The 18418-nt window shown below is 47.4% G+C and overlaps 1 protein-coding gene across 1 annotated transcript in view; it reads left to right on the forward strand.

The window, feature by feature from the left end:
* spata20 (spermatogenesis associated 20) overlaps positions 1–18418 on the forward strand; it is an 82615-nt gene that overhangs the window by 9129 nt on the left and 55068 nt on the right. Inside the window, exon 12 of the mRNA XM_085415755.1 lies at positions 7005–7173. Within this exon, the coding sequence (XP_085271881.1) occupies positions 7005–7173 (169 nt within the window). The remainder of the gene's footprint in view (positions 1–7004; positions 7174–18418) is intronic.

Here is an 18418-nt window from a genome sequence, read left to right on the forward strand (position 1 = left end):
ACGCGCAAGGCCCCGCCCGCACATATAGCCGCTGCCATCACCGTCATCCCTCAGTTCGATAGCCGCTCTTCACCGAGCCAACTGCTCAGTGGGGCCACCCTGTGTTGTACCTCGTTCCTCTCCTTCAGGGAACAGAAGTTATAGACATAACTAACCGTTCCCTTTCAGTCGATTCACTCGGTACAACACATAAGTATGGGACCTATATACACGCCCCGCAGAGCAGCCACCGAACCGGAACGGGACCACCACCTCCTTAGTGAGTGGTAGACCCAGCAGAAAGGACAGCATGAGCCACCGAAGGGGCTGTAACGTCCAACCGATAAAACCGCACAAAAGTGTGCGGCGACGCCCAATTAGCCGCTGCACAAATATCAGCCACAGGCACCCCTCTAAAAAGAGCCCATGAGGTCGCCATCCCCCTGGTGGAATGAGCTCCCACCCCGTGGGGCAACGCAAAACCTCCGGTGCTGTATGCCAGCGAGATAGCTTCTACAATCCAGTGGGACAGCCTCTGTCTGGACAGAGCTCTACCTCTATTCGGATTAGCGAAGCAGACAAACAACTGGTCACACAAACGCACATCCCGAGTGCGCTCAATGTAGGTGCGTAGCGCACGCACCGGACAAAGAGAATGCACCCTCCTCTGCTCCTCAGATTCAAAAGGAGGGGAGCAAAAGCTCAGCAACTCAAACTCCATTGAACTATAAGATGCAGGCACGACCTTGGGAAGATAGGCGGCATTCGGACGCAATACGACCTTGCGGCCATCAGGAGAAAACTGTGTGCAGGCAGGATGCACAGACAGCGCATGAAGGTCCCCCACTCGCTTCGCCGAGGCCAAAGCGAGAAGTAATGCGGTCTTATATGAAAGAAGTTTCATATCTACCGACTCAACGGGTTCAAACGGAGGGCCACAAAGGGCCTCCAGCACCAAAGACAAGTCCCAAGCCGGGACACTGGACTTAAGCACGGGCCTCAGCCGGCGAACCCCTTTCAGAAAACGCACGGCGAGGGGATGCGCACCTGGTGTCACCCCGTCAAAACCGATATGACAAGCAGATATAGCCGCTAAATAAACCTTGATCGTCGAAAACGAAAGGCCTTTATCCAACAGCTCCTGCAGGAATGTCAAAACATCCACAATAGAGCACTGAAATGGGAGAGTGTGGCGGTCCTGGCACCATCGCTCGAAGGCTCGCCATTTGTAAGCGTACAAGCCTCTAGTAGACGAGGCCCTGGCGCTCTGAATCGTCGCTACCACACTAGGTGGCAGACCCTTAGCAACCAAGTTTAACCTCTCAGCAGGTAAGCATGAAGGTGCCACAGATCCGGGCGCGGATGAAACACTTCCCCCCCCGCCTGAGAGAGGAGATCCCTGCGGAGAGGAAGCTGCCAAGGACTTGCTGCAAGCAGGCTGATTATTTCTGCATACCACGACTTCGCGGGCCACCAAGGGGCCACCAGGATCAGAGAGAGGGAATGCCGACGCACCCTCTCCAGAATTGGAGATATCATTTCCACTGGGGGAAATGCATACAGGAGCACGTCTGGCCATTGGTGCGCTAGCGCGTCCAAGCCCAAGGGTGCATCGTGGTCGATTATGGAGAAGTACAGGGGGCAGTGAGCATTCACCCTGGAAGCAAAAAGATCTATTTGCGCCTCGCCAAATAGATCCCAAATCTGAGCCACTATTGAAGGGTGTAACCTCCATTCCCTCACCAGAGGACCCCCCTGGAGAGAAGGTCCGGCCCCAGGTTCAGGTGGCCCGGGACATGGGTGGCTCTTAGAGTCAGAAAATGAACACTGCACCATAACAGCAGAGAGCGAGACAGCTGCAACAGGGGAAGAGAGCGTGTTCCTCCCTGCCTGTTTATATAAGACACCACTGTTGAATTGTCCGTCCTGACTAAGACATGCTGGCCCTGCAGGACTGGACGGAAACGCTTTAGAGCTAAGAACACTGCTAACAGCTCTAAGTGGTTGATGTGCAGCTGGCGCTGAGCCGCGGACCAGATCCCTCTCACTGACGCACCCTCGCACAGCGCTCCCCACCCACTTAGGGAAGCATCTGTGGACACCACCTTGCGAAACAACACCCTCCCAATCCGAGAGCCCTGGTGCAGTAGCCCGGGCTCCCTCCAAGGACGGAGAGCTAGCATGCAAGACGCAGTTACCGGCAGCCTCCTCCGGAGGTGACGCGAAGCACACAAACGGTGAGAGAGAGTCCAGCGTTGAAACGCTCTCATTTTCAACAGCCCAAGCGGCACTACGGCGATCATAGATGCCATCATGCCCAACAAGCGCAATATCGTCTGGAAACGCAGTCTGCGTCCCAGCTGAAATTGAGCGAGGCAGCGATGAAACGCGGCCACTCTGTGCTCTGACAACCGTGCGCGGCTGGAAAGAGAGCATATTTCCAGACCGAGAAAAGCGATCTGTTGACCTGGGATTAGCGAGCTCTTCTGAAAGTTCACAGAGAACCCCAGTGTCTGAATGTGTGACAGAACCCGCGACAGCTGCGTCTCCGCCTGTTCTCTGGAGCAAGCCACGAGAGCCCAGTCGTCCAGGTAGGCCAAGATGCGGATGCCCCTCTTCCTGAGGGGCGCTAGCGCTGCCTCGGCACATTTCGTAAAGGTGCGGGGAGCGAGCGACAGCCCGAACGGCAGCACTAGGTATTCGTAGGCTACGCCCTCGAATGCAAACCTCAGAAACTGCCTGTGTTTCGGGTGTATAGCGACATGAAAATAAGCATCTGTTAGATCGATTGTCGCAAACCAATCTCCCGGGCCGACTGCACTCAGGAGCTGTCTGAGTGTTAGCATCTTGAACCTGTACGTTCGCAGGTACGTGTTCAAGACTCGCAGGTCGAGGATGGGACGAAGCCCTCCCCCTTTCTTCGGAATGACAAAATAACGGCTGTACCAACCTTTGTCCTTCTCCGAAGCGGGGACCACCCGTATTGCTCTCTTCTGTAATAGCGCCTGTATTTCCTCTCTGAGTACCAAGGCTGCCTCGGGGTTGACAATCGTGTTCACGACTCTTTGGAAACGAGGCGGCTTGACCCGGAACTGCAACCGGTAACCCATGGCAACGGTTTGCAGCACCCACGGAGAGGGGGCGCAAGCGCGCCACTGAGGGAAGTGAGCAGCCAGCCGGCTGGCCTGCAGCACTGACGGCGGGGCGCCGTCGCCCCCCAGTGTGTCTGCAGGGGACTGCATCCCCTGCCTGACCTGGCTCATTTCGCCTGCAGGTTGAGCATTTGAGATTGTTTGAGAGTAAACAACACTCTTTATTGATTGCAACATGGGAACATGTACATTTATACATTTTGTTGGGTGCACCTTTTCCGGGGCATAACAATGAAAAACAGCGGGAACACTCGATGTGGTCGCTTGAACATTCAACACATCTGAACCGTGTGCAGGGGTTATGTGCTTGGGAGACCGCGATAGGGAAGTGCAGCGCCTTCTGGGGCTGACAACCTGAACAGAACTTAAGCGGCACCTCTTGTGCGGCAACAGAGGGGTAAGAGCAGCGTCTCCCTGCTGCCGGATCCCTTCCCCACTCGCAATCACAGCTAGGAGGGCTGAGGCTTCTTCCTCCTGGGCGTCGGGTCCCGTCGGGGGCCCGGGGGAGGGCCTTTGCCCCAGGCCGACTGGCGTGGAGCTCGGGCCGGAGTACATGCTCTCGCCGGCGGCCCTCCCACTCCAGCAGTGGGCGCCGGTCTCTTGCCAGCTGTCAGAGGAGCGGCGGGCCTGTGAGAGCTAGCAGTGGGCTTGGGCTGGGGCTGGCGTCTGGGGATGATGTCGCGCAGAGCTTCCGTCTGCTTCTTCCTCAGATCGAATCTAGCCTGAATGGCTTCAAGTGAATGTCCGAATAACCCAGCCGCAGACACTGGTGCGTCCAGATACACAGCTCTGTCTCTATCAGGGACGTCGGAGAGGGTCAGCCACAGGTGCCTCTGCGCCACCACTGTCGAAGCCATCCCTCTGCCCAGGGAGAGCGCTGCACAGCGAGACGCACGGAGGATGTAATCCGTGGTGACTCTAACCTCGTTAAGAAGAGGTGACAGCGGGCTGTCCTCCGGAACCAGCGATCCAAGCTCCGCCAGGCACATTGCTTGGTACGTCTGGAGCATGGTGACGGAGCTCATGGCTCGAGCGGTGCCGGCCTGAGCCCGATAAATCTTCTCCAGCTGCGAGGCCGAGAATCTGCAGTGCTTGGACGGCAGAGTTGCGGGGCCACCGACACCATGGTTATGGGACGGGGCCAGATAAGCAGCCAGAGACGGCTCCATAGGGGGTGGGTTAGCTAAACCAGCTCCCTCGGCGCCGTCCAATTCCATGTACTGTCCATAGCCGGGCACAGTGACGCGGGTAGACAGAGGTTTGTCCCATGACGCTGTTAGCTCGCAGAGAAAGTCTGGGAACATGGGGAGGCAGTTTTTGGCCGTTGCGGGCTCCGGTGGAAGGAAAAAACCCGCAAACCGCGACGGCTTCCGAGCTGGTGGAGGAGAGGGCCAGTCCACCTGCAGCTTCTCAGCGGCACGGCGAAACAGGGAGAAAAGAGAGGTGTCATCGTGGCCGACCGGCGCAGCAGCGGCGGCATATTGGGTCGACAATGAGCTCTCCTGCTCATCCTCCGACAAACCATGGATGTCCAGGCCGATGTCCAGCACGTCATCGTCTTCCTGGGGAGCGCTGGCGGGCTTCAACCCAGGCTGAAGCCCGTCAGCGCTCCTGCATGGTTCCGGTCCGTCATCGGCTAACCCGTCAACGTATTCCATGTGGTCAGCCCAGCTAATCGCGGGGACATCGACCTGAAAATTTTCGTCTTCGGACTCGGACGAAGCCGGGGCTCCAGACTCGGAAAGAAGAGGGTCATGCCGTGCGACAGCCGAGCGTCCCAGCACTCTTTCCACAAACGTCACCCGTCTTTCCAGGGTCGAGCGTCGGAGCTGGCGACAAAACGCACAAGCTTCGGGCTCCGTCAACGCTCTCCTAGCGTGGACGATCCCCAGGCAGACAGGGCAGGCATCGTGCTGGTCGCTGTCGTGCAAAGAGAAACCACATCCCTGAGGACAGGGGCGAACAGAAGATTTCTGCTTTGCTCGCTTCGGTTTGGAGTCCATTCCCAAAACGCAAAGCGAAACGCTGCACAAGAAAAACTTGAAAATAGCGCTCCGCGGGCAGCCTACGCACCAGCTGGGCGGTGGAGGCTAACACCAACAGGGGCAGTTAAGCTAGGTTCAAGTTGGCAGACAACGGAGCTAACTAGCAGTAGCTAGCTAGCCCAACTCAGCAGAGGTGTTCTCAGCGAGGTGAAGAGCGTAAGAACTGAGGGATGACGGTGATGGCAGCGGCTATATGTGCGGGCGGGGCCTTGCGCGTGTCATCACACGTCATCTGCCGTAAAGGCGTGAATAAAGGTTTCTTCAGCCAGGACACGCGAGGGCGTGATATCCCATACTTATGTGTTGTACCGAGTGAATCGACTGAAAGGGAACCAGTAATTTTACCTCCCAAAACAGCAGTAAACACAGTTGTTTGTGTGCTCCTACCTTGATTGGTCAGTTAGTGTTGTGTGACTGGTGAGTTAGGGGCCTTTCATCTGAATTTCATCTGTCCCACAGAGTAACTGCCAACCTACACTTTCTTTCTTAAACAAATCAACAAATGTCATCTGTTGTTACATACAAAGTTTAGCCATTAATTTAATATAAAGCTTCAAACTTAGAGTTACTATTTATTGTTGGACCTGCACTGTGTCTCCCTCCATGCTGCAGGAGAAAGTTGGACAGCGACCTTTAGGTAACAGTGCTAGAGTGCACCACTGGAAAAGCTGTGACTTTAAACATCAAACTATGTCACTATGAAGGACATGCACAAAAAATGTCAGTGACGTAGTAGTTCAAGCGTTTCACGATCGGTCACAGTTCTGAGCTTATTGCCTCAAAATGACAAAAGTGATGTTGACCTTTGGGCACAGTTTGGGTTAAGACCAATAAGTTGATCACTGTGTGTAAGTCTGATTAAATTCTGACCATTAACACAGGAGGAGTCGCGGGTCTTGTAAATTGTGCACGGCTGTGGCATGAGCTCATCGATCCTTTGGCTGGATTAGCTAAGTATCGATAGACAGCTCAGCCTCGTAATCAGAGGCAGTGATCTGTCTGATCAGGGATTCAGGTTGCAGACATGATCAAAAGTGTAACACAGCGTGCCAGAAAGGAGAAGTTTTTCTGTGGGATGTTCCACAATGTGACCATTAATTCCACAACGGAAACAGACACCTTACATTATATTAGTTGATAGATTATGAGCACTTCTTCTTTTCTCAACAAGACAGTTTGATTCTGATTATGTCAAGTTAGCACAAGCAATTTTATCAGACTGTCATATATTTACAGTAAATACCGCTCATATTCACGAGCACGCCGTTTTTCTGCAGTGTCAAAGTGTGCGTAGATTATTACAGACACTTGTCATTTGGGATTAATGTGATGTCTCCTTAGCACTGTTTGTCCTGCACATTGTCTCAGATTCGATTAATTACAAGAGAGCACACATACACAAGTGCACCCACGAATTTGGCTCCCGGGGCTGACGTCTCAGACAGTGTGTGTTAGTGAGGTAATGAAGCTCGGCGATCCTGAGAACTTTCCAATTAGACGCAAGACTCTCTGTCTCCTCTCTAATGAAGAAACCTTGCCATTAATCACCTGTCCTCTGCTGCAAAACTTTGAAGGCGAGGCTGTGCACTCACTAGGCTTTGATTTACTACATAAAAGACGGGTGGAGGGAAAGCGGGAGGAAGGATGGATGCAGATAGGGACAAGAGGAGGAACAGGGGGACTTCAAAGGAGAGAGGGGGGGATAACTAAATTGGAAGTGTGGCAGGGGCTACATGTTGATACCTAAGCAGTGAGTATGTCATTTTATTACTTGGTGACCTCAATACACTCACCCTCAACGACATCACCGTTACTTTCTCCCTGTTAGGCCTGATGCTGTCGGCCTACGCTCGCGTCGGAGCTGTGCTGGGAGACAAGGACTTGGTGGAGAGAGCAGTGAAGGCTGGGGGTTTCCTAAAGGAGCACCTGTGGGACGCTAAGCAGCAGACCATCCTTCGATCTTGTTACCGTGGAGACCAGATGGAGGTGCAACAGATGTAAGCGAGAGAAAGTTTTGATGGCTCAGTTTTTAAAAGCTTTAATTCAGCGATCATAGTCAGAATGAGAATCTGATGACAGCTGGTTGCTTGATGCTTTTGTTCACATACATGTCAGACTAGACCCACACAGTCCTGCAGTTTTTGAATATTTAACTGTGACTGAAAGCTGTCAGAGGATGTTTGTCCTAACCTTGATTTGGATTTTTGAGAGTCTCAGAATTTTATTCCTGATTCGATGCATCTGTAGTACAAAATTCTCTCAGAGACACTGCATGTGTGCTTTTTTCCTGAAGTTTAGCGAGCCTCACGGGTAGGGCATAGAGTCATTGCAGGTGAGGCGGGAAGGTTATGGAGTGAAACCAAAATGAAATGAATATGATTTATGGAAAGTAAAGGTTTGCTGAACCCACTGCACTAAACAAGTTGTGCTAAATTGAGTCCTCCTCGGCCGAGAGAGTTGTTGAATGTTTTAGTTCTTATGAGAAAGCAGAAGACCACAAAGGAAATACTCCTGTATTTGTCTGAGTTTCCTTCGCTTTCTTGAAGTGTTTGCTAGATTTATAAGGTCTGATCCAGTATTTGGGCCCACAAAAATGAAAAGCCTTAGCTGATTTTGGGTTTGGTTGATTTCTCCTTTAACATATTCCTGTTGTTGTGCCTCTAGACTGTTTTGAGCATTTTGCTATTTTTAGGTTTTAGTGGACACTTGTGCCTTCATCTACTGGATCTTCTCCAGCGGTGATCCTTCAACTTGATTTTCATTTTTGGGTGGCAGACAGAGTTCCCAAGGTGGCCGAGTTGTAATCAACGCGTTGCCAGAAAAAGTTTGAGTTTGCTGGAACACATCAGAGTTCTGGTTGTTTCCGCTGGAAGTTCTCTCAGGGGCCTTTAGACGTCACATCATAACGTCAGGTTTCTAATCTCTCACTCTGTGGTCTAGAATCTCAGTCTTTCTACCTTCAGGCTGATGACTGTGTGGTCTTTGAAGACTGTCCTGTTAGAACTGGAGACCCAGGCCTAATTGCAAGGGATGATCCTCCACACCAGGATTTTTCCAGATGTTGATGATTGAGATGATATGAGGTTATAATCTTGAGCTTCTCAATGCCAAATGACAGACAGCTTTGTCCCTTTTGTACTGTGTGACATTGTTAAATAGGATGTGGAAAATGTTTTTTTTTCCACTTTGTAGTAGAGGAGCGGTACGCAGTAGTTCTGTACTGAGATGGCTGTTTATATGCAAACAGGAAACGGTTATATCTGGATAAATCAGGTTACTCTGAGAAATCAGAGAACATGTTCACATGCATTCTAGTAACCTGGTTATAGCAAAGCCACATTTACATGCTGCAGGTCAGTAATTAGTTTTTCTCTTTTAGCTTCTATCATTTTGTCTATCTGAGACAAGACTGGCCCTGTGTTAACTGGGTTAAAGACGCCTGTTGAATGACTCGTGATGAGTTTTTTTCAGCCTACATAGCAACAGTACAAAATCTGTTTTGTCTTAGAATGACTGTTTTCTTTTACGGGGTGCCGTGTTTGATTTTTAACCTTTTACAGTTAAGCCTAACATGAAGTGGAAGATGGCACAGAGTTAAGCTAATACTGTTAAGCTTAAGCTCTGGTTTTTGTGTTGAAATGGCCAAGACGACCAAATACAAACAGAATTTCTCATCAGTGTGACAAACACAGCGGAACGAACAGAGTCTCTTGTTGATTCTACACCATCACTCCAGGTGTCCCCGTTCTGTTGGCTAGCCCTATGTCCTAGTTACTACAAATGAGTGAGTATGCAGTATGGCCGAATCAGCAGAAAAATATGCCAGGAAGCCCACATCACAGCATGAAATGCATGCAATTTTAAACACACATATAAACAGATAGACACCACGAGCCTCTGTCTTCCACAGCCTGTGTCTCATTCATAATGTTCCAATTCAAGATGGGGTCGGCACTGAGAGTGCTTACCAAAGCCCTTTTCTCAGGGCTGGTTTACTTTCTGTACATTGGTAAATCACTCTGTCACACCAGGCCAGGCACATATGGGCCGTGCGCTAATTTACCAGGAGGAATAGTAGGTGCTCGGGCTAACTGGGTTAATAGGCCGTGGTAATGTTGAGGAGCTGATCATGAAGAGTATCACCAAGGTCTTTAGGAACCAAAGGAAGGCATGACAATGGATCCAGTATAGCCATGGCAAGTGGGTCACTGGTGATGTTGACTCATTACTCAGGCTGCTGCTGTAGCCTCTTCAGCACTACACTTAGCAGAGATAACTTCTCAATTAGTTGTTTTTTTAAGATTTCTTTTTTGGCATTGTAGAATTATTAGACTGCAGTCTACTCTGTACTATCCAAAGTAGGAAGAAAGGGTGGGGCCAGATGAAATTGTGTGGGGAGAAATGGAGCCCAGACCCTTGTTGGGGCATATGTATTGCCTGGTCAACCAGCTGACCTATAGTGGAGCCCCCTAATTTATTTTATTTTGTTTTAGTTTAATGTTAGCCTTGCATCAGGCTCGCGACCTGTCCAGGGTGTACTCTGCCCGTCGCACTATGGTAGCTGGGATAGGCTCCAAGCCCCACCCCCCCAATGCCCACCAATTTGATTTGATTTTTAATGATGTTAGTTTTAAGGATGGTTTGTTTTCATTCAATGACTGTTGCAGTTTAAATTAAATGTTATTTTCTTGTGCTAAAATGAATCTGGCTTTTTAAGCATGAGCCTGTCATTACTGTGTGGGTCTGTTTGCTTGTTTTTCCAAAGATCACAATAATATGTAGTAATGCAAATTCAAACTTTTTGAGCCAATAATCAAATGTGATTTTGACTGCACTCTAATAGTGTCATAAGCAGTTATTCTTTTTCCACCTCACTGCCGTTCAATTACAGTTTTATACACAATCCCACACACGCTGATGGGCTGGCGCATAAAGAGCAATTAGATGAGGGCATTCAAATTAATTTCAAGGGTCTGCAGAGTATCATAGGCTTCTGTTAGGGTTAGCTACATTGTTTTATTAATGACTCAGAAAGGGGAATCTCCTTCTGTGTGTTTTATTTTTGTCTCTCCTTTGTTCACAATTGTGTTTTTTCATATGTAATTGACTCCTCAAGCAGCACGTTCTGTGGGACGAGCAAACATATTAAATTAGACTCGAACATAAAGGTCAGTGCTGTTGTTAAAACGATGGGACCCGTTGCCTTTCTGTGACCCACATCACCCCAGTAAGTTCCTCCATCTAAGCTTTATTTAGTGGGAAGTGAGTGCCTGTGTATCTGGGAACCATGATGAAGCCATCATTCTAAAAGTGTCCCCCGCGGTGCTATGATACAGTAGACTGACAAGGTGTTTTATCTTTGCTCTCAGGGAAATGACTCATTTAACAGGGGCTGTTGAAGGTGTGAATAAAAAGGCTGTCGAGTATTTCTGAAAGGCTTTTTAGGGCCCGAGCACTGAGAGTGCGAAGGCCCTATTGTATCTGCTCCGTTTCTTATTAGGGCCCGAGCACCGAGAGTGCGAAGGCCCTATTGTATCTGCTCCGTTTCTTATTATTAGGGCCCGAGCACTGACAGTGCGAAGGCCCTATTGTAATTGCTCTGTTTATTATTATTATTATTATTATTATTATTATTATTATTATTATTATTATTATTATTATTCCGGCAAATGAATTGGCCGTTTGAGGGCCTAAACATGCTCGAAAACTCATGAAATTTTGCACACGCGTCAGGTCTGGTGAAAATTTACGTATTTTAATGTTCCCAGACATGGCCAGGGAAAATTAGCTCAGTAGCGCCACCTAGAAAAATGAAAAACGCGAGCCCCCGGTATGGGTATGACCTACACGTTTGAAAGTCGGTACACCTATATAACGTTCAGAGTCGAACAAAAAAGTCTATTATGGCAATGTCCTAAACCCAACAGGAAGTCCGCCATTTTGGATTGAAGGTGACATTTTGGGTCTGATTTTACCGTTTCCATGCCTTGTACTTTAACGAACTCCTCCTTGGGATTTGGTCCTATAAACTTCAAATTTGGACAGTGTCAACTACACCCTTGTGCCATGTTAAATTGCGGAGCTTTTGAGTTTTCACAATACTATGAGGCCGTGGCGCCATGGCGAATTTCGATGACTCGCCATGAAAATCTTATTGCCTCTCATTCTGTCATACATGTTCCGATCTGGACCAAAGAGCACACATATGATAAGGCTCCACCCCTGAACATATTTCAACTGCCATATTTGACATCAAGGACAGCGCCACCTAGTGGGAACAGGAAATGTCATGTTTTACACTTTGGGGTACAGTATAGTGATGGGTGACATCTGCAGCCTCAAATTTCTCCAGGAAAGCCTTAAGGAGTTGGTCTTGGGTTACAGTGAAAACTGTGACTTTTCGTGAAAGGGTGTGACCCCAGCAGCATGGCGAACTTTGATGTCACGCCATGAAGAAACAAATTAGTATAACTCAATGAAATCCAGTCTGATCAGTACCAGACTTTACAGGCATGATGTCAGACCCGCCCTGAACAGATTGATGTGCCCATTGTCGGAAATACGGACAGCGCCACCTAGTGGCAACAGGAAATGTCATGGCTTTAATTTTGTTGTACTGATTTTCACAGGTTCATCGTGGCCACCTCAAAAGCGGTGAATATCACCATCTGTCCCTCGTGATGCTTCAGTGCAAAAATTGTGACTTTAAACTGAACGGCGCACCCTGGTGGCAACGCTGTTCAACATGAAAGATGAAGTGGCTTTTGAGGGTCTTGGCAAGTTTATAGAGGCTTGAAATTTGGCACACACCTCCAAATGGATGAAGGCTTTGTTGGCATGTGATCATTTTCATTGAATAGTGCGAAATTGCTCCACAGCGCCCCCTACAAAATTTCAAAACCACAGCCCCTGCTCTGTGTTCTATGTATGAATCTGAAACCTGGTAAGCTTATAGGAGATATCAAGATGTACAAAAAAGTCTCTTGGTGCAATATCCCAAATCCAACAGGAAGTCAGCTATTTTAAAATTAATGTGTAATTTTGGCGACATTTTCTCCTCTTTCCAGGCATTGTTCTTTGACGAACTCCTCCAAGGGATTTCATCATATTGAACCAATCTCCAGTGTGTGGAATCTAAAGACCTTTGTGATGTTAAATTGCGAAGCTTTTTACGTCCAGGGAAACAGGGTGGTTATGGCGGCACTTAGAGTTTGAATCATTTGCCAAAAAGCAGTAATCTGCTGTCACTCAAAAACACAATGTCCAATCTCTCCCAAACGTCTCAGGTGTGATGAGACTCGAGCTCGGAAATGTTTGGTATGCCATTTGTACATAATGGTTAGAGCGCCACCTAGTGGAACGACTAACTAATCATGAATGAATGAGTTGAAATGTTAGCTGGTGGTTAAATGCATGAATTCCATCAATGTGACATCAGATCGGACGTGCTGGTTGTAGGTGTTGGGCGTGGCTCGACACGCCGGGGGTGCGAGGGCCCTCATAACGCTGCTTGCAGCTTTAATTATTATTAGGGCCCGAGCACCGAGAGTGCGAAGGCCCTATTGTATCTGCTCCGTTTCTTATTATTAGGGCCCGAGCACCGAGAGTGCGAAGGCCCTATTGTATCTGCTCCGTTTCTTATTATTATTATTATTATTATTATTAGGGCCCGAGCACTGACAGTGCGAAGGCCCTATTGTAATTGCTCTGTTTATTAGGGCCCGAGCACTGACAGTGCGAAGGCCCTATTGTAATTGCTCTGTTTCTTATTATTATTATTATTATTTCGGCAAATGAATTGGCTTTTTGAGGGCCTAAACATGCTCAAAAACTCATGAAATTTTGCAGACATGCCAGGTCTGGTGAAAAATTTTGTATTTTAATGGTTTTACTCATGAGCACTGGGAAATGGCTCTACAGCGCCACCTATGCCTTGTTAAATGCAGCCCTACGACCACATCGTTTCAGCTACATGTATGAAATTCGGCACACATGTGTATCATGCCACGACAAACAAAAAAGTCTGTGGGCCCATTGACGCAAACCCAACAGGAAGTCCGCCATTTGGAAGAGAAGGTGACATTTTGGCTCTAATTTTGCCATTTCCATGCCTCGAACTTTTGCGAACTCCTCCTTGGGATTTGGTTGTATAAGCTTCATCTTTGGTCAGTGTCAACTACACACCTGGGCCATGTTAAATTGCGGAGCTTTTGAGTTTTCACAATACTATGAGGCCGTGGCGCCATGGCGAATTTCGATGACTCGCCATGAAAATCTTATTGCCTCTCATTCTGTCATACATGTTCCGATCTGGACCAAAGAGCACACATATGATAAGGCTCCACCCCTGAACATATTTCAACTGCCATATTTGACATCAAGGACAGCGCCACCTAGTGGGAACAGGAAATGTCATGTTTTACACTTTGGGGTACAGTATAGTGAAGGGTGACATCTGCAGCCTCAAATTTCTCCAGGAAAGCCTTAAGGAGTTGGTCTTGGGTTACAGTGAAAACTGTGAGTTTTCGCGAAAGGGTGTGACCCCAGCAGCATGGCGAACTTTGATGTCACGCCATGAAGAAAGAAATTAGTATAACTCAATGAAATCCAGTCTGATCAGTACCAGACTTTACAGGCATGATGTCAGACCCGCCCTGAACAGATTGATGTGCCCATTGTCGGAAATACGGACAGCGCCACCTAGTGGCAACAGGAAATGTCATGGCTTTAATTTTGTTGTACTGATTTTCACAGGTTCATCTTGGCCACCTCAAAAGCGGTGAATATCACCATCAGTCCCTCGTGATGCTTCAGTGCAAAAATTGTGAGTTTAAACTGAACGGCGCACCCTGGTGGCAACGCTGTTCAACATGAAAGATGAAGTGGCTTTTGAGGGTCTTGGAAAGTTTATAGAGGCTTGAAATTTGGCACACACCTCCAAATGGATGAAGGCTTTGTTGGCATGTGATCATTTTCATTGAATAGCGCGAAATTGCTCCACAGCGCCCCCTACAAAATTTCAAAACCACAGCCCCTGCTCTGTGTTCTATGTATGATTCTGAAACCTGGTAAGCTTATAGGAGATATCAAGATGTACAAAAAAGTCTCTTGGTGCAATATCCCAAATCCAACAGGAAGTCAGCCATTTTAATATTAATGTGTAATTTTGGCAACATTTTCCCCTCTTTCCAGGCACCGTTCTTTGACGAACTCCTCCAAGGGATTTCATCATATTGAACCAATCTCCAGTGTGTGGAATCTAAAGACCTTTGTGATGTTAAATTGCGAAGCTTTTTACATTCAGTGAAACGGGGTGGTTATGGTGGCACCTAGAGTTTGAATCACTCGCCAAAAAGCAGTAATCTGCTGTCACTCAAAAACACAATGTCCAATCTCTCCCAAACGTCTCAGGTGTGATGAGACTCGAGCTAGGAAATGTTTGTTATGCCATTTGTCAGTAATGGTTAGAGCTCCACCTAGTGGGACAACTATAATCATGATTGAATGAGATGAATTGTTAGCTGGTGGTTAAATGCATGAATTCCATCAATGTGACATCACATCGGACGTGCTGGTTTTAGGTGTTGGGCGTGGCTTGACGCGCCGGGGGTGCGAGGGCCCTCATAACGCTGCTTGCAGCTTTAATTATTATTATTATTATTATTTCGGCAAATGAATTGGCCGTTTGAGGGCCTAAACATGCTCGAAAACTCATGAAATTTTGCACACATGCCAGGTCTGGTGAAAAATTTTGTATTTTAATGGTTTTACATATGAGCACTGGGAAATGGCTCTACAGCGCCACCTATGCCTTGTTAAATGCAGCCCTACGACCACATCGTTTCAGCTACATGTATGAAATTTGGCACACATGTGTATCATGCCGAGTCGAACAAAAAAGTCTGTGGGCCCATTGATGCAAACCCAACAGGAAGTCCGCCATTTGGAAGAGAAGGTGACATTTTGGCTCTAATTTTGCCATTTCCATGCCTCGAACTTTTGCGAACTCCTCCTTGGGATTTGGTTGTATAAGCTTCATCTTTGGTCAGTGTCAACTACACACCTGGGCCATGTTAAATTGCGGAGCTTTTGAGTTTTCACAATACTATGAGGCCGTGGCGCCATGGCGAATTTCGATGACTCGCCATGAAAATCTTATTGCCTCTCATTTTGTCATACATTTTCTGACCTTGACCAAAGTGAACACATATGATAAGGCTCCACCCCTGAACATATTTCAACTGCCATATTTGACCTCAAGGACAGCGCCACCTAGTGGGAACAGGAAATGTCATGTTTTACACTTTGGGGTACAGTATAGTGATGGGTGACATCTGCAGCCTCAAATTTCTCCAGAAAAGCCTTAAGGAGTTGGTCTTGGGTTACAGTGAAAACTGTGAGTTTTCGCGAAAGGGTGTGACCCCAGCAGCATGGCGAACTTTGATGTCACGCCATGAAGAAACAAATTAGTATAACTCAATGAAATCCAGTCTGATCAGTACCAGACTTTACAGGCATGATGTCAGACCCGCCCTGAACAGATTGATGTGCCCATTGTCGGGAATACGGACAGCGCCACCTAGTGGCAACAGGAAATGTCATGGCTTTAATTTTGTTGTACTGATTTTCACAGGTTCATCGTGGCCACCTCAAAAGCGGTGAATATCACCATCAGTCCCTCGTGATGCTTCAGTGCAAAAATTGTGACTTTAAACTGAACGGCGCACCCTGGTGGCAACACGGTTCAACATGAAAGATGAAGTGGCTTTTGAGGGGCTTGGAAAGTTTATAGAGGCTTGAAATTTGGCACACACCTCCAATGTGATGAAGGCTTTGCTGTCATGTGATCATTTTCATTGAATATCCCAAAATGGCTCCACAGCGCCCCCTACAATATTTCAAAACCACAGCCCCTGCTCTGTGTTTTATGTATGAGTCTGAAACCTGGTAGGCTTATAGGAGATATCAAGATGTACAAAAAAGTCTCTTGGAGCAATATCGAAAATCCAACAGGAAGTCAGCCATTTTAAAATTAATGTGCAATTTTGGCAACATTTTCCCCTCTTTTCAGGCATCGTTCTTTGACGAACTCCTCCAAGGGATTTCATCAGATTGGACCGATCTGCAGTTTGTGGAATCTAAAGACCTTTGTGATGTTAAATTGCGAAGCTTTTTACGTCCAGGGAAACGGGGTGGTTATGGCGGCACTTAGAGTTTCAATCACTCGCCAAAAAGCAGTAATCTGCTGTCACTCAAAAACACAATGTCCAATCTCTCCCAAACGTCTCAGGTGTGATTAGACTCGAGCTCGGAAGTGTTTGTTATGCCATTTGTACATAATGGTTAGAGCGCCACCTAGTGGAACGACTAACTAATCATGAATGAATGAGTTGAAATGTTAGCTGGTGGTTAAATGCATGAATTCCATCAATGTGACATCAGATCGGAGGTGCTGGTTTTAGGTGTTGGGCGTGGCTCGACGCGCCGGGGGTGCGAGGGCCCTCATAACGCTGCTTGCAGCTTTAATTATTATTATTATTATTATTTCGGCAAATGAATTGGCCGTTTGAGGGCCTAAACATGCTCGAAAACTCATGAAATTTTGCACACGCGTCAGGTCTGGTGAAAATTTACGTATTTTAATGTTCTCAGACATGGCCAGGGAAAATTAGCTCAGTAGCGCCACCTAGAAAAATGAAAAACGCGAGCCCCCGGTATGGGTATGACCTACATGTTTGAAAGTCGGTACACCTATATAATGTTCAGAGTCGAACAAAAAAGTCTATTATGGCAATGTCCTAAACCCAACAGGAAGTCCGCCATTTTGGATTGAAGGTGACATTTTGGCTCTGATTTTACCATTTCCATGCCTCGAACTTTGACGAACTCCTCCTTGGGGTTTGATTTCATAACCTTCATATTTGGTCAGTGCCAACTACACCCTTGTGCCATGTTAAATTGCGGAGCTTTTGAGTTTTCACAATACTATGAGGCCGTGGCGCCATGGCGAATTTCGATGACTCGCCATGAAAATCTTATTGCCTCTCATTTTGTCATACATGTTCCGATCTGGACCAAAGAGCACACATATGATAAGGCTCCACCCCTGAACATATTTCAACTGCCATATTTGACACCAGGGACAGCGCCACCTAGTGGGAACAGGAAATGTCATGTTTTACACTTTGGGGTACAGTATAGTGATGGGTGACACCTGCAGCCTCAAATTTCTCCAGGAAAGCCTTAAGGAGTTGGTCTTGGGTTACAGTGAAAACTGTGACTTTTCGCAAGAGGGTGTGACCCCAGCAGCATGGCGAACTTTGATGTCACGCCATGAAGAAACAAATTAGTATAACTCAATGAAATCCAGTCTGATCAGTACCAGACTTTACAGGCATGATGTCAGACCCGCCCTGAACAGATTGATGTGCCCATTGTCGGGAATACGTACAGCGCCACCTAGTGGCAACAGGAAATGTCATGGCTTTAATTTTGTTGTACTGATTTTCACAGGTTCATCGTGGCCACCTCAAAAGCGGTGAATATCAACATCAGTCCCTCGTGATGCTTCAGTGCAAAAATTGTGACTTTAAACTGAACGGCGCACCCTGGTGGCAACGCGGTCCACCATGAAAGATGAAGTGGCTTTTGAGGGGCTTGGATAGTATATAGAGGCTTTAAATTTAGCACACCCCTCCAAATGGATGAAGGCTTTGTTGTCATGTGATCATTTTTATTGAATAGCGCGAAATGGCTCCACAGCGCCCCCTACAAAATTTCAAAACCACAGCCCCAGCTCTGTGTTTTATGTATGAGTCTGAAACCTGGTAAGCTTATAGGAGATATCAAGATGTACAAAAAAGTCTCTTGGAGCAATATCCAAAATCCAACAGGAAGTCAGCCATTTTAAAATTAATGTGCAATTTTGGCAACATTTTCCCCTCTTTCCAGGCACCGTTCTTTGACAAACTCCTCCAAGGGATTTCATCATATTGAACCAATCTCCAGTGTGTGGAATCTAAAGACCTTTGTGATGTTAAATTGCGAAGCTTTTTACGTTCAGTGAAACGGGGTGGTCATGGCGGCACGTGGAGTTTGAATCACTCGCCAAAAAGCAGTAATCTGCTGTCACTCAAAAACACAATGTCCAATCTCTCCCAAAGCTCATAGGCGTGATGAGACTCGAGCTCGGAAATGTTTGTTATGCCATTTGTGCATAAGGGTTAGAGCGCCACCTAGTGG

This window comes from Rhamphochromis longiceps, linkage group LG8, assembly GCF_057381845.1.
Source record: "Rhamphochromis longiceps isolate RC_006_pf linkage group LG8, R_longiceps_female_GT1.1, whole genome shotgun sequence".
NCBI classification, from domain to species: domain Eukaryota; kingdom Metazoa; phylum Chordata; class Actinopteri; order Cichliformes; family Cichlidae; genus Rhamphochromis; species Rhamphochromis longiceps.